This window comes from Maylandia zebra, linkage group LG4 (genome assembly GCF_041146795.1).
Source record: "Maylandia zebra isolate NMK-2024a linkage group LG4, Mzebra_GT3a, whole genome shotgun sequence".
Taxonomy (NCBI): domain Eukaryota; kingdom Metazoa; phylum Chordata; class Actinopteri; order Cichliformes; family Cichlidae; genus Maylandia; species Maylandia zebra.
This window is the reverse complement of record NC_135170.1, coordinates 19,274,627-19,289,902: the sequence shown is the minus strand read 5'-3', so window position 1 is coordinate 19,289,902 and position 15,276 is coordinate 19,274,627. Positions and strand designations below refer to the sequence as shown.

The following is a 15,276-nucleotide window of genomic DNA, read 5'->3' as shown; positions in this document are numbered from 1 at the left end:
GGAAAGTCCCAGCAGTTTCTGGAATACTCAGTTGGTGGCTGTCTGGTACCAACAACTGCGGTACATTCAAAGTCACCTTTCTTCCTCATTCTGATGCTCTGTTTGAACTTCAGCAGGTTATCTTGCACGTTTATGTGTCTAAATCCACTGAACTGCTGCAGTGTGATTGCCTAATTAGATAATTGTGTTAAGGAATTTAGCAGGTGAACAGGTGTGGCTGCCAAGAGGCCCAGTGAATGCACATATCACAACTGTGCACTTATAATACATCCTGCTGTGTGTCAGCCCCATTCCATATCTACAAATTAGAGAATATACAAACATGTTGCTACTTTAGAAATATTAGATACTTTGTTTTGATGTATGCATTTTATATGTCTAACAGCTCTCATACCAGTGTTTACTTACTATTTGACCATTTTCCTTCATAAGAAAAATGAGACAGCTACTCCCCTTTTACTACTCCTATGAATGGAAGGAATAATGCATAAAAATATTAACATTTACTATCAGATTCAATGGGAACGTGCTGAAACATACATCTGCTTTTATTTAAAAAAACATACAATCACAGTTAGTGGAATAAATGTACATATAATGCAACTTTGTAATATATATATATATATATATATATATACAATTAATTTTGTTTAGTTAGTTACTGTTCTTACTGTCTTGGAGCAACTGTGACCATGGAGATGCAGAGTAACAGACGTCACCGTTTATTAATGGTCAAAGTAGCTTCACTATTTTTTTCCTTCGTATAGGTGACCCATATACAACACATTTAACTTTCATATGCATAACAAACTCAAATTCACTCGTCTTTTCATAATTCACAGTGCTTTGAACACAAAAAAATTCCCTTGTTCCATTCTCACCTGTAAGGCTTTCACAAGTCCATCTGGATTTTTAACCAAGCTCAAAGTCACGACTGGTCACATGCTTTTTGCTTGACTCATGTTACAAATATAAGACGGGTAAGTGCTGCTCAGCAGGTTTGTCCACCAGGTTGAGAATGCTGCTTTACTTCCCCGTGTTGTCCACTCCAGTCTGTCAGACTGACTTTAATATGTCCCAAAAAACCTGTCACATGAAAATCCACCGTAACAGTCATGACCATTCAGCCAGCTTTACATCAATCAACAAGACAGTCACAAGTCTAGTAACAGCAGTACAAACCGAATACTGTAAATTCACAAATTAAAGAACGAACAGTGTCTGAGATAAAGCGGTACAATAGGAGCCCGGGTCAAAGATGGCGTGAATGTAAGGCTAATACCTGATACATGAATATACGTTCAATCTAACGTCATTAAAATGTATACCGGTATTTCCACAGAACTGATTAACTACTTTGTTATACACAGTTTATTTCTAAAGGAATGCTTTCACTTTTCAAAAAAATTAACCTAATTTTATTTTTAAGCTGAGCACTAAAAGACCCCTCTTGTTTTTATCACAGTTACTTCAACACAGAAAAGAGTATGATAGTTGTTTAGTCCCAAATGCGCTCAGTAAGGTAAAGTCAGTACTTTCACTGAAATGCACATTTGACTGAATTAACAGGTAACAGCACCATGACAAGCTAATAGAGGTGAGAAAGCATGGGGTCTAATAATGCAAATTGAAAATTTTCAGCATTTTGTAATCCGATGACGTTTTCTACGTCATCATGACATAAACTTATGCCTTGTATAACACAGTCAGTCTAGTACAAAGCTATAAAAAATATGCTGCAATGACTTCTTTTTACTCCTTTGAATGTTCCACTCAGGAAGAAATGATCATTAATAAAGGCAGGTTATTAAATGACAAGGGAGAAAGCATCCAGGTTCCATGTGGTATCAAAACAGTACATAGTGGATCAGCAGTCATTGGCCATTCACCACATTTTTTGTACTGAGAGGCTCACTGTGAGCGGTCCTGAGATCCTTCAGCTGGACGGACTATGGAGACAAAAGCAGGCACAAAACTGGATTAGAGATGCAGTAAATGCAGCAATGGAAAACATATACATATAGATCTGGATCTGGGTAAGTATTATTACAATTTTCAGACTTATTCAAAAGTACAAGCTGATATTTGCAATTCAGAGACAGGAAGGCATTTAGTTGTGTTGACACATTCACATGCGCTAAAAAAAGTGCTCAGAAGTTTAGTGTTTCTAGGAAATGCCATTATTTTGAAAGATCTCAACACATATCTGGGCAGGAATGCAGAGGCATATTTTCAGAACTAATCTGTATTCCAGTGAAGGATTGCGTTACTCAATAATATTTCTACTTAATTTTAGCTTGTTTAAAGTGTAACTGATCATTAGACTAACCCTCAAATAAGCCTCTTCAACTTCTTCTTACTCAATGAAATAGAGATATAACGCTTGTTATGAGCTAGCTCTAACCAGACTAGAAATACAAGTGGAGGGTAAGGGTTCACGGGTAACCAAGAGAACAACATCAATATCTCCACTTTGAAGAAACATGCCTCACAAGTTCAGATGAAATGGTACCTGCATGAAAAATGCCCGAGTGTCAATGGTAAACATGTGTTTCTTGGCCTTTCTTGGATTCTGGCCTTCGAAGCAGAGTTGGCAGAAAAGCCACATCAATTAAAAGGAACCGCTTGAGACGCACAAATGTACACAATGTGCAGATGAAGACTGTAAAAATAGCTTGTTTCAGGGCTGTTGTGAGTGTTTTATATATGTTGAGAAAAGAAAAAAAAAGGAAAAGAAAATCTACCCATTTTTCTTTGCTAATCCAATTCATGGCTGCAAGTGCCATGGGAGGTAGACCCTGGATAGGTTGCAGGACCAATACAGAAAGACAGATAACCATTCATGTTCACATTTACACGTGCAGCCAATTTATAAAAGCCAATTGTCCTTGCATGCATGTTTTTGCACTGTGGGAGGAAGCTGGAGTATGTGGAGAGCAACCACGTAGGCACCGTGAGAACATGCACGGATTTAACACCCAGGACTGTCTAGTGCTAACCAGCCAATGCAACCTGTAAGCTGCGGACAATAACCTAAAATACAGCTGTAATCTATGCAAAAACTTTGCACCTAATTGGATCAATAAAAAGGGTTAGGTGACCCCCCGCCACCGCCACCACCCCTTCAAGTGTTAGTGTCTTACTGTTCCTATTAAAACTTTGCACAAATGCTGTATGAGAAAACAGGATATTGGTTTACCTTGGTATCATTCTGTCTACCCTGCAGCACCTGTGCAGCTCTGGCAACATTTGCTTTCTGAAAGCAGAGCACTTTCTGGAAGCTCTCTTTGAAGTTTTTGGAGAGGAAAGCATAAAGAAACGGGTTGGCACAGGAGTTGACGTAGGTGAGGATGACCACGGAAAAGTAGATGTCCATACTGTGCTCAGGGATGATATGAATCAGGTTGACAATGTTGGTGGTGTAAAAGGGAAGCCAACAAAATACAAAGACCAGCACGATGATGACCACCATGCGTGTCACCTTGCGCTCGGATTTGCGCCGCTTAGTCAGGCCTGCACGTTCACGTGCTGACCTCACCTGAAAAGGAAAATTAAAAGAAAGTTTTAATGAGAGCGTGAGAGCAGAATCTCAGCAGAATAACAAAAAAATATATTAGCTAAGTCACAGGGTGCTTTTATTTGTCACTTTACCTTAATGACAATGAAGAGGTAGCAGAGGCAGACAACAATCAGAGGACCAAAGAAGCTCAGGATAGAGGTGTAGAGGATGAAGACAGCAGACCACACATCATGTGGTTCAGGCCAGCTCATGTTGCAGGTCTTAAAGTCCTCCTGTACACTTGAGAAGATGATGACTGGCAGAACAATCAGGAATGACACAACCCAGACTATGCAACTAGTTATCTTCGCCAACCTTGGTTTCCGCCATTTAACACTGCGAACAGGATAAACCACGAAAAGGAAGCGATCGATGCTCATCAGTGTCAGGGAAAAGGTGGATGCAAACTGGCTCATAGCATCAGCAGTCATGCTGATCTTGCAGACAGCTTCTCCAAATGGCCAATAGGAAAGCACGCTGTTGGTCCCTATGAAGGGAATCCCCAGAATGTAGAGTTCATCCGCCACAGCTAAGTTCAGGATGTAAATGTTAGTTGCTGTGTTCATTTTTGCATAGCGGGCCATCACGTAGATGGCCAGTGTGTTACCCAGAAAACCCACGATGAAGACGATGGTGTGGATGATGACAATGACCTTGTTAAACGGTAGCAGCATGGTGGTGTTTGAGAAACTGTCCGCAGTAAAGTTGTAAGTGGAAGAGATGCTGACATTCTCAAATATCCCACTGTAGTCCTCCATCTTCAAGGAGGTAGAGCTGATGTCCACTGGAGTTATGCTAGAAAAAGTCACAAAAGAGAAAAAGACAGAGTTGTACAATTATTATACCACAAACCTAAATCACCCCGTAAATGTTTTCACTGCTGCAAATGCATTTGCAGTGCTGTTAACAATCTGTGTGCTTTCTATGAGGTTGTTATCTGGATAGAGAGTTCAGAAGTCTGCATACATGACAGTCACTCTCTAGCCATAAATGTACCAGAATATTATTAATGCTACTTGCACACTGGTGCACACTGACACGGTAGTGAGTAAAGTTCTGTTTGTGCACCTCTGCTGCTGCAGTGCATATGAAAAGAGCTATAGTTTATTATATTGTGGAGGATTTACTATTCTGTAGGTTTCTGCTTTAGGAACTCTATTTTTGCTGCCCTTTGGATCACAGAGAATCAGCAACATATGGGGAGAGCACCGATTTCTTCATATTTACCAGGAGAAACTCTCCAGTGAATACTCTGAGTGAAAGAGAGAGTAAAGAAAATGCCTCCCAAGGCTCTTGAGTTCACTTCTTCTCACATATGCTCACTGCTGCAATCAAAACAGTTGCCACTTCACCAGAACAGGCAGCCGTGATCATCATTTTATGTGTTTGTGGCCAGCACAAGCATTACGTATTTGATTACATTCGCTTTTTATATTAAAGAAAAAGGACATGATAATCTATATTGCATTTTCACAGATCTAGGAGGATTCTTCCCTTTGGTTTAACCCCCCCCCCCCCCCCCCCCCCCCAACCTTTAAGTGAGATTTTTTAATGTATATTTGTTTGAGGCGCTAAACTAAACCAAAACGATGTAATTCAAATGAGAGATATTTTCAAAAGCTGGTACAGATGCAAAGCTCAAAGCAAAACTGCAGACTAACTTCAGCTGAACCAATTCATCAGACATAAAGAGAGTAAAAAGTGGCAAAAACAATCAACTTTCTTCTCCTATTTACAGCTTCTACCTTTTTTTTATGTTGTTGTTGCTGTTAAAAACACCCCAAAACCTTCAAACTGGTATTCTGTTTCATGTTGGCATCTCAAAGTTGCCCCCAGGCGCCATAAACGTGTCACACGATGTAAAACAACAAAGAGTAATGATGGCAACGACCAAAGCAGCCAGCATTCTAATAGTTAATAATCCGCGCACTTGTAGTAACTGCTCCTTCGGTAGCTCACTTAAATAATCTTATAACTGCCTGTTGTCGGGCGTTCCCAGCTGAAGCTGTGAAAATTTGTTGCACAAATAAATAGTGTGACGTAAATATTAACCGAAACACGCTGAAAAACAAAGGAGTGACGCGCAGCCCGCAGTATAATGTTGAGAAAACAAAATATGTCCAGCCCCTGAGCCTTCAGGCTGCTTTAAGCTTGCCATTTTTGTTTTCCACCATAGCCCCCAGTTAAGGGAGACAGTTTAACCGTTCATATTCATATTCAATAAACGAAATCAACTAAACTACTACTTTCATAAATAAAACTTTAAGGCTTCTTGAACATTTTTCTAAGCATAACAACGTATTTTTGCCCACTTTTGGTAAATATTAGTTAAACTATTAAAATACCTCTTCGAATATTCTTTAAACGCAGTCTAAGTTAACATGTAATTCATGTCCAAGCATTTGCTTCCACCAACCTGTGCGCTCCCGTGCGCCTCTCCACGACCCAGCGCGTCTTAGGCACTCATGCGCTTTTGGAAACGCCAACGCTCCTTTCACAATTTCTTTTAAACAGGAAGCATCTCACTTGACTTCTCATTTTGTGCCATCTTCCCGAAGTCTCCGTGGTCCAGTCTCCATAACCAGCCACGCCAAGACTGCTGTTATCTTCGCCTCCCCACGATTTTCCTCAAGCTTCTTCTAGAGAAGAAAACCCAGTGTGCGGAGAGATGCTCTCCTGCAATGATGAGAAGGTCTTGTAGTATCCACGACTCACTGTGAGTGTTAATGTGTGGGGAAACTTCGTCCCGCCTTCGGATGAGGAAGCCCCACCCACGAGGTCAGTTGTTGGTATAAAAGCATGCATTACAGCCCTCCTTTCCTTTAATTTTTTACTGCGACTTTTATTGCCGCCCTTTAGGTTAATGATAACATGACACTTTTACCATTATTATGAAAATAGTGGAGGGAGATGGAGCAGTGCCAAGCTCCAGCCAGAGGAATAAATTACCTTGATGGTGGCCTTGGGCACCTGAGATATTAGAGCAAAAGGAAAAGGGAAGGAAAGTGGAAGGGAGGGTGAGGGTACACTTTTGAGGAAGACATTTGATGATAATTGTGTGGGAAAGCTGCCTAATTTCAAGCAATTAGTTTCATGTTGTTGTCATCCAGGTCAGTGCAGCGTTAACACACACACACACACACACACACACACACACACACACACACACACACACACACACACACACCACATATGCAGGCAGAGTGCGCTTGCAGAGGCACACTCACACAATGCCCCGCTCATGTCATTAGTGTCATGTCTGTATCAGGCTAAAACACCACACAGGGACATCAGTGACTTCTCACAGTTTGAAAGGTCCAGTTCACTGGTTCAAACCAGATCAACTGTTTATAAGTAAACACTGCCGGACAGGTGTGCACAGAGGCTTGCCCTGAAGGGACAGGTGGTGTGTAGGGGCATTTAGGATACCAGGATAATGATAAGGCTCATTTATACTAAGCTCTCACCAATGCAGGCTCATGGGTTCAAATTTTATACAGCCAACGTTTTTGTTTTTGTTTAGTTTTTCCAGAACTAAAGAGCTTCACAAATGCTTTTTACTTTATAGAAAACTAAACAAATGAAAAGTTGCTAAACTGGTCTGTAACTATTAACAGCAGGACTATTAAAGAGGAGCTCAAATACAGTTTAGATGTCTAAACTGTGGCTCCAGCCAAAATCTGGTGCAGTGAAGGTTAGAATAAAGTCAGCATACCAGACATTTCTAAACTTCTCCTCAGAGACTGCATTAGCTGCTAGAAGAAAACACCTGGATCTTTCATCCAGCTGCATTGTTCTTACTGAGGGATGCAGATTTATTCTGTCTTTTTGTCGAAGGAACGCTCTTTGCATTCCTTCTGTTCTTTATAAAACTGTGTAATAACTCTTCTTTCTGTTACAGGTGAACACGTAAGATTACACACACGTATTTCCGCATCATATGCAGACCAAATTTAATGCTAACCAAATAATCACACTATCATTTGAACTATGGCAAACTGTTGTCATGTATTGAAACAAACCAAATTAACCCAGTTTACTATATGTTAAACTTTGACTCTCTCCTTCAAGGTCAATAGATTTGAAGGTCAAAATTATTATGATGTCATACAGAGCTGTTATAAACTGTGTTTCTTACTGCCATATTTTGTATTGACAACATGTAAGCATGTAGAGAATGATATCTAGAGATTCTAAATATCACATTATAGGAGACATGATGTCACGTTTGACCTCTGACCTTCCAACATCTGTCATGCTATTCTTATATGTCACTACACTACAAACTTCTTAGTGTATGTTTAAAGAGCACACATACACACAATACAGTACTACTGCTCAAAGAGTGAGCTGCCTTGGCAGTGGTTTGCACTCTCGTAGTGCTTCCTTTTTAATTTAATTTAATTTAATTTAGTTTTTCTGTATTATACATGTCATTTACTCATGAAAGCATCTTTTTTCCCTTCATTAAACGATGAATGATCTATGAATTAGGGTTGATCTGATATCCTCGTGTTGGTGTTGTTCCCAGATCATCATACTAAATGTTGTTCCAGGATCAACATTGCAAGTGACCAATCAGAATGTTGTGACGTCATACTCTTGCGACTTCGGGAAAAAACGGCGTAAAACAAAAAACTGTACTAAAGCTGCGTGAAACCGCCTCTGTCCGCCGATCAACGGACCCTGACCCTGACCCTAACCGTAACCCTTTAATAAACGGTAAGCAGAATTGATATTGTCCTTGCAACATTGGAATTTCATAAATGCACGAATGGCTTGGCGCGCAAAAGAATAACGTCACAACAATGTGATTGGTCACTTGCAATGTTGAACCTGGAACAACATTTTCATGATGGTCTGGGAACAACACCAACACGAGGATATCAGATCATCCATGAATAAGCCTGCATTAGAAACATGAGAAAGCATTTTCTTTCATGAGTAAATTCACGGTCCAATAACGGCTTCATGTAGGAAATATAAAAATGTTGAAATGCAGTTGGAAGTGAAGCATAACGGTTTCCTTTCTTCTTGATCTCTGCCTTTCTTTTCTCATACGAGTCACTGTGGCTTACAGCGGTTGTCATGCCCCCTGCCTTTCTATATCAAGCCTTCTCTCTGTGGGCACTGAGATGATATCAGAGCGGTGTCTGTCACTGACTTTGTCTGGCCGACGGCAAAAAGCTGGCAGAGATCGATGAGAGAACTACTTCTAGGTAAATGGAGCGATACTTATGTGCTTGGAACTGGAGGAGCTCTTGACCCAGCTAAATCAATACTGAACCTCTGGTTATAAAGAGGAGACAGAGGGGATGAGTGAAAGAAAGAGGAAGACAGAAGAGAGAGATTAATCAGATGATGTCCAAAGTGGGGATTGTGTGTCTATGTGTTGACAGATCTATGTGTTTAACTCCCTCTAAAATCACCTTGGCAGAGCTAAAAACAGCTAAAATTCACAGAATCTGAAGTGAGCTAGCTATTTAGAGTGATCTTCTTGACATACAGCACCCAGGGGTAAGAGTTTTGTTTATTATCTTGTGATCTGATTACATCACAGTGCAGTCATGTCATAAGCTTTTATGCAAGTTTAATTAAATTGTATTATAGAAACTGGCCTGTGCCTAGTGGTAGGAGACACGACAATCTTGATCCAACAAAAAAAGCCTGCATTTATTTACTTTCTGCTTCAACTTAAAAGTGATTTAAGAGTGATCACCAGGCCACCTGTGCGCATTTACTTTTGTTACAACGAAGGCAAATAATGAGGCTGTTTGCTTCTACACAGACTTCAAATGGAGCCGATGGCTGTGGTGACCTTAACGTGCACGGTGTTAGCATGTGGGGACAAGCATCGTGCTAAAAGCTAACAAGGTTTACCTGGATTCAAGCAACCCCTTTGTCAAATGTGTGCCAAGATGAGAGTTTTAACAAACATTTTATAATTTGGCACGTTCCCTGCTAGTTTAAAACCACCCGCAAGGCTAAAGTATCTCGCTAATGTGAAAAGCTGCAGTATTTGCAGTTATTACGGCACTTCCTGGACTTTACACTTCAATGAGGCAGTTCCTGATTTAAACAGATTTAGTGTAATTCAATGAAATGCCGAAGCTGTTTGTTATTGAAATATATATATATATATTCAAAAAATATCTGAAAGGAGAAGTATTACACAACAGAGGAACAATTTGATTCAATTATTTTCTTTTATAAGACAGTGCTTAATGGCTCAGGGTGTTTGTGGAGTAACAGCTTCCCCTAGTGGGATTTCAATATTATTCTAATAACCATGCACACTTTTTTTTAAGGCCATCAGATATCAGTCATTCATAAAGGCCTTTTCTTTTAATAAAATACTTCAACATATCTATGCAGAGATGGGTTCATCCACTCATCCAATTTATTAACAACTTTTCTACTGCAGGGTCATGGTTTGAAAGTGATCAGTGATTAAAAAGATAAAGACAGTTTAGTTAAATTATAATTTTTTTGACAAAACTGATGCATTTTTATGTTATACAATCAAAAGTACACCATCACTCTGAGGATTTATTACATGTTTTTGTCTGTATTTGCATGTCACATCACTGACAAAAAACAAGTTCATAAATCATTTGACATAAAGACAGAGTTAAGTTAAAGTAACTTTACCTTGAACTTAACTCAAGTTATGGCCTATTCAGTGTTATTTATACCTCGCCAAATCACAACAGCAGTCGCCTCAAGATGCTTTATATTGTAAGGTTGACCCTACAATAATACATACAGAGAAAAACCCAACAATCATATAGAATAGAATATAATTCAACTTTATTGTCATTGCACATGTCACAAGTACAAGGCAATGAAATGCAGTTTGCATCCATCCAGAAAGTGCTTTAGCAACAATATAGATATATTACAAAATATATATTAACAATAATTTAGATATATAGATATATTACAAAAATGGGTCTATTATTGTTACAATGTACATGGTATGAAGGTATATTATGAATATGCTATAACTATAAGTATGTACAGGCTGTAGTGAGTGTTCAAGCTATGTACAAGATATAAATGTGAAACTATAGAGAAATATGAAATATGAACTATACAAGTTATAAACAGTTGTAGGACTATAATTATTGTATTGTATAGAATGATTGTCTATACAGCATTGACAGTAGTGCAGTTTAGATCAGTGAGATATGTGGATAATTTCTACAGTGGTTATATAAAGTGCTAGTGGTTGTGAGTGGTGGTTCAGGCCATGTTATTATTGTGTGTATGAGGGTACAGTTGGCCATTTGTTTGTTTTTGCTCAAGTGTGTGTGTGTTCAGTTATTGGTGGTTGTTGGTGTGTGTATGTTCAGTCCATGAGTTTAATGTGGGTCCAATGTCAGGAAGCAGAGTGACCTCCTATGAGCAAGGACTTTGGTGAAAGTAGGAAGGAAAAACTCCCTTTTAACAGGAAGATACCTGCAGCAGAACCAGGCTCAGGGAGGGGCGGCCATCTCTCACAACCGGTTGGGGTGAGGGGAGGAAGACAGGATAACATTGTCTCTGTCCACGGTGCAGTGGGTTAGTAATAAAGTAGTTTTATATATGATATGAGCCAGAGCTGAAGTTTTGGGGAAGTTTGAATATTTTATGATCAAAGATAAGACCTGTTTTACTACTACTACTACCAGTTTAAGCACTAAAATTTACTACTGGTTTCACTTATTAAAATAAACATCTTCCATGAAGTGGACAGTGTAGTGATATTTATTAAATTCTGTAGCTCATAACATCACCTTCTTCCACTGCTTGTCAACCACTCAGGCGTCAAACCCTATATTTTTTCGAGCCTTTACAAATCGCATAGTTTGAGAGGATCTGAACACAGGTCCATGTTCCCTTTCTCATTATGCTAATAATAGCAGTGCTTAATATTCCTTCTAACAAAAGCCCCTTTATACTTTACCCTGAAGGGCAAATTAGAGGAGTTAATTAGGAAAGACTGAAAGGCTAGATTGTATTATCAAAATAAGCCAGTTTGACAATGATAATTATAACTTGTCGGGACACTAGTTTTGGATGCAACAACCAATTTCTAAAACGAGACATGTCACTAAGCATTTAGGCATCGTTTGGCTTTTACTGGAGAGACAGTGTCAGCCTGCATTCATCTTTCCCCCTGGAGAATTGAAGGATCTACACAAAAAGGAAGCAGCTCAGAATAACCTCTGCAGAGAGGTGTGTATGTAAGAGAGAAATATTAAATGAATGAATAAGCCATGGCTAAACTGAACTGACTCAAGTTGTTTAACAAAATACACGAGTCTGTGTTCCCCGACATTTTAAAGACCTGCACAGAAGTGTCTCCAAATCTGCTTTAAAAAGAAGTAAATGACTTGCATTTGGTTTTTCTTTTATATAGAGATTGTTTTTTGTACACTTTAGTTGTGGTATTTGATTTACAGTCACCTGCCTTTAATTTGATGTACACATTAATTTGTTGTTTATCAAAAATATCTAATCAGCCAATCACATGGCAGCAAATCGGTACATTTAGAAATGCAGATGTGGTCAAGAAAGCCTTTCAAACTGAGCATCAGAATGGGGAAGAAAGGTGATTTAAGTGACTTTGAGTTTGATGTCCTGGGACTTTCTACACAACCATCTCTTGAGTTTGCTGAGAAGTCTGAAAAAGAGGAAATATCCAATGAGCTGCATTTCACTGCGCAAAAAGGCCAAATTGATGCCAGAGGTCAAAGCAGAATGGGCAAACTGCTCTGAGCTCATAGGAAGGCAACAATAAGTTAAAAATCTAGTTGTATGCAGACGAGCAACTGTGAAGCATATAGGCTACAGCAGCAGAAGACCACACAAGGTGCCACACCTCGAAGGTAAGGGGTTTCATGTTGGTACAACCAACATGAGCCATCCCATGTTGCACCTATAATTCAGGTTGTTGTTGTTGGTGTAGTATAGAGGATATTAGCGCACTCTGGGCCATTTAGTACCAGTTGCAGATTGTTTAAATGCCACAAGTACCTGAGTATTATTGCTGATCATGTAGATCAGCATTCCAAGCCCTTTTGGGATGTGGTGGTGTGATTTTTATTATGTATGTACAGCTGACAAATCTGCAGCAACTATGTGATCCTGTCATGCTGGTATGGCAGCTTGTTGAATATGACATGTGTTGTAAAGGTACAAGCTGAAAGCACAACTAATAAAGCAGCACGTGGGTGTAGTTATTATTCTCATGTTTCAGTCTTATTAAAGCTCTATGTTTTTGTGATTTCAAAAGTGCTGCAGAAATAGTATTTCTTTTATATTTGGTGATAATTATTAAGGAGGTAAACAATGATGTCTGAATTTAACTGTATAAATGAAGCAGCTTTGAAAGCAAGTTAAAGGGAACAATTGAGGTTGCGCCCGTGGAAAGGTTTTGCTTTTCAGTGTTTGATGAATGTACTGCAGGTTGGTATGAAAGGAAAGGAGCACGTGTCCCCTCTAACAAAACCCTTTAAAAAGCAGAGTCAGTTGACGTTAAGATGAGTAATTCCCAACAATAAAATTCAGTCGTACTATCCACATGTTATCATTAGCAAACGTTCAGGCTGACTTTCTGCTTTGACTCTGGGGTGGTCTGCACGTTCATCCCTTTCCTCTCCAGGACAGGAAGCCTCTCATCTGCTGCTCTGATGGTCTTTCCTTTCTCTTTCCTGTCAGATGCACCTACCTCTGGCGCTTCTTACCTCTTTTTTCAAGGACCTCTTTTGAAACACAGATTACCGTGTTTTTTTCACATCTAGTTGGGAACATAATTCAATAAATCACATAACAATTCGGTCTAGAAAGTTCAGCATGGGGACAAATGAATTTCTGTGCTATTTTCTGAACAACACTGTGACGGCCGCATAGCAGTGATTGATCTGAATATTGCTCGGTGATGATGTGACGAAGAATATGCCTCACGCGAACACATACACACACACACACACACGGGTTTACACAAATCTGCCACAATCAAATCTACCAGCTGGGCCATGTTACTTGCACACGAATAACTGGGTTAGCATAATTTTATTGCTGACATGCTGACATAGAGTAGGCCTGGATTTTTTGCTTAAAATTAATGTACGGCCTAAACCCTGTGCGTAGATTAGTTTTCTCTGTGGCTGTACCAGTGCCTGTATTTATCACATACCATTTGGTTTGTGATGTGTGGTTCAGATTGTTCTGCCTTGTTAGTCCCAGAATGAAATATTCTTGCAATAGCATGCCCTACGAGATTAGCTGGACATACAGATCACCAGTTGCATTAAACATACATGCTGTGTTAACTCACACTGCTGACTTTCAGCCTTCTTTCACAGCCAGAATCCCTGATTTTGAACAGTCACATGCACGCTGACGGACGATCAGTCGACCTCTATCTCAAGCTGAATATACTCATCAAGCCTCCAGATGTTTTTTTTCAATCTGACTTTTTTAAACGTGCAGTCTCTTTGGACACATGAGACAAAAAAAATGAAGAAAGGAAAAAAAAAATACCTGCATGAAGATACAGCAACTGCTTTTTTTAAGCATCAAATATGTGCCTTGAGTAGTCTTCAGTTCAATATTTTGGCCATAAATTTAAATATAATTTAATTCAGCTTCCATTCAGTTCACTTCGGTTGTATTTATTCATTTAGTTCTAATTCACAAAACACTGACTTTATAATGTGAGGTAAAGATCTTACAATATTAGGTCAAGGAGAAGTTTATTAGGAGAACTCAAATCCCTTAGCAGCTGCATTTGGTGAAACTAGAGAAGAAGAAGTCAAAGGAGCTTGCAAAGAAAAGCGTCTGGACTTCTTTAAGTTGCTTGAAGACGTTTCGCCTCTCATCCGAGAAGCTTCTTCAGTTCTAAGGTCAAATGGTGGAGAGTCCCAGATATAAACCTAGTGGGAGTGTCCCCCCACAGAGGGACAAAAGGACCCCCTGATGATCCTCTAATCGCCTGAGCCACACCCAGTTTCCCACCTTGGCTCAGGCGATTAGAGGATCATCAGGGGGTCCTATTTTTTATGTGTTCACTGTGCACTCTGCGCACTATAAGGCTTCTTAAACTGAAACTGTTTGTTTCATTTTTCAAAATAATAATTCAGCTTAAGATTGTGTTAAACTCTTTTGCATTATGTTTTCTATGGTAGTTTTGTACTTTAATAATTGAACAGTTGCTTTATGTTATCAACAATGCTTTGTTCTCTTCCGTATTACTTTAGTATTCCAACTAAAAGTTAGTGGTAATCATTAACTAGTTCTAACTCTGCTGGTATTTAATGAGCAAACACACAGGGAGAAAGCGTTGGTTGATTTAACCACACTAAATGTAACACCTCTTTACATAGATGCTTTGAATAGTAAATACAGTCACAAAATACATTTTACTGCAACTCCTTTTAATAAGGAAGGCACATTTTGGATGTGTTGTACAGTGTACTTTTTCATACCTCTTTTCCCCCCTGAAGTGGAAGAAACTCGTGAACTGTTGATCGTGAGTTGTCCATTCGGTAATCTAAATCAAAGCACACCTTACAGAATCCAATTTACTGTCACGTCTGGCATATATAGACGATTTACTTAAATGTGGTCTTTCCTTCTGACAGACTGACATGAGAAGAAAAGCTAAATTTCCATGCTTCACTTACTCTATTTGACCCAAGCTCACTCACACAGATTGGTATACCGGGCAG

The 15,276-nt window shown here is 39.3% G+C and overlaps 1 protein-coding gene across 1 annotated transcript; it reads right to left on the bottom strand.

The window, feature by feature from the left end:
- Nucleotides 1–530: 530 nt before the first annotated feature.
- On the bottom strand, nucleotides 531–6,251 carry LOC101474991 (somatostatin receptor type 5). Its single transcript, XM_004558461.2, has 4 exons — nucleotides 5,976–6,251; nucleotides 3,652–4,354; nucleotides 3,200–3,538; nucleotides 531–1,949 (listed from the first exon to the last, which is right to left on the bottom strand). The coding sequence occupies exons 2-4, from the start codon at nucleotides 4,315–4,317 to the stop codon at nucleotides 1,875–1,877; spliced, it is 1,080 nt and encodes a 359-aa protein (XP_004558518.1). The 5' UTR covers nucleotides 4,318–4,354; nucleotides 5,976–6,251; the 3' UTR covers nucleotides 531–1,874.
- Between the last annotated feature and the right edge of the window lie 9,025 nt (nucleotides 6,252–15,276).

What these genes read in the sequence shown, in the direction of transcription:
- LOC101474991 (XM_004558461.2), bottom strand. Translation starts at nt 4,317, where the DNA reads ATGGAGGACTACAGTGGGATATTTGAGAATGTCAGCATCTCTTCCACT. An exon ending in ACCTCTTCATTGTCATTAAG is followed by an intron (nt 3,539 to 3,651) that starts GTAAAGTGACAA and finishes TTTCCTTTTCAG; the next exon opens with GTGAGGTCAGCACGTGAACG. An exon ending in GTAGACAGAATGATACCAAG is followed by an intron (nt 1,950 to 3,199) that starts GTAAACCAATAT and finishes TTGTCTCCATAG; the next exon opens with TCCGTCCAGCTGAAGGATCT.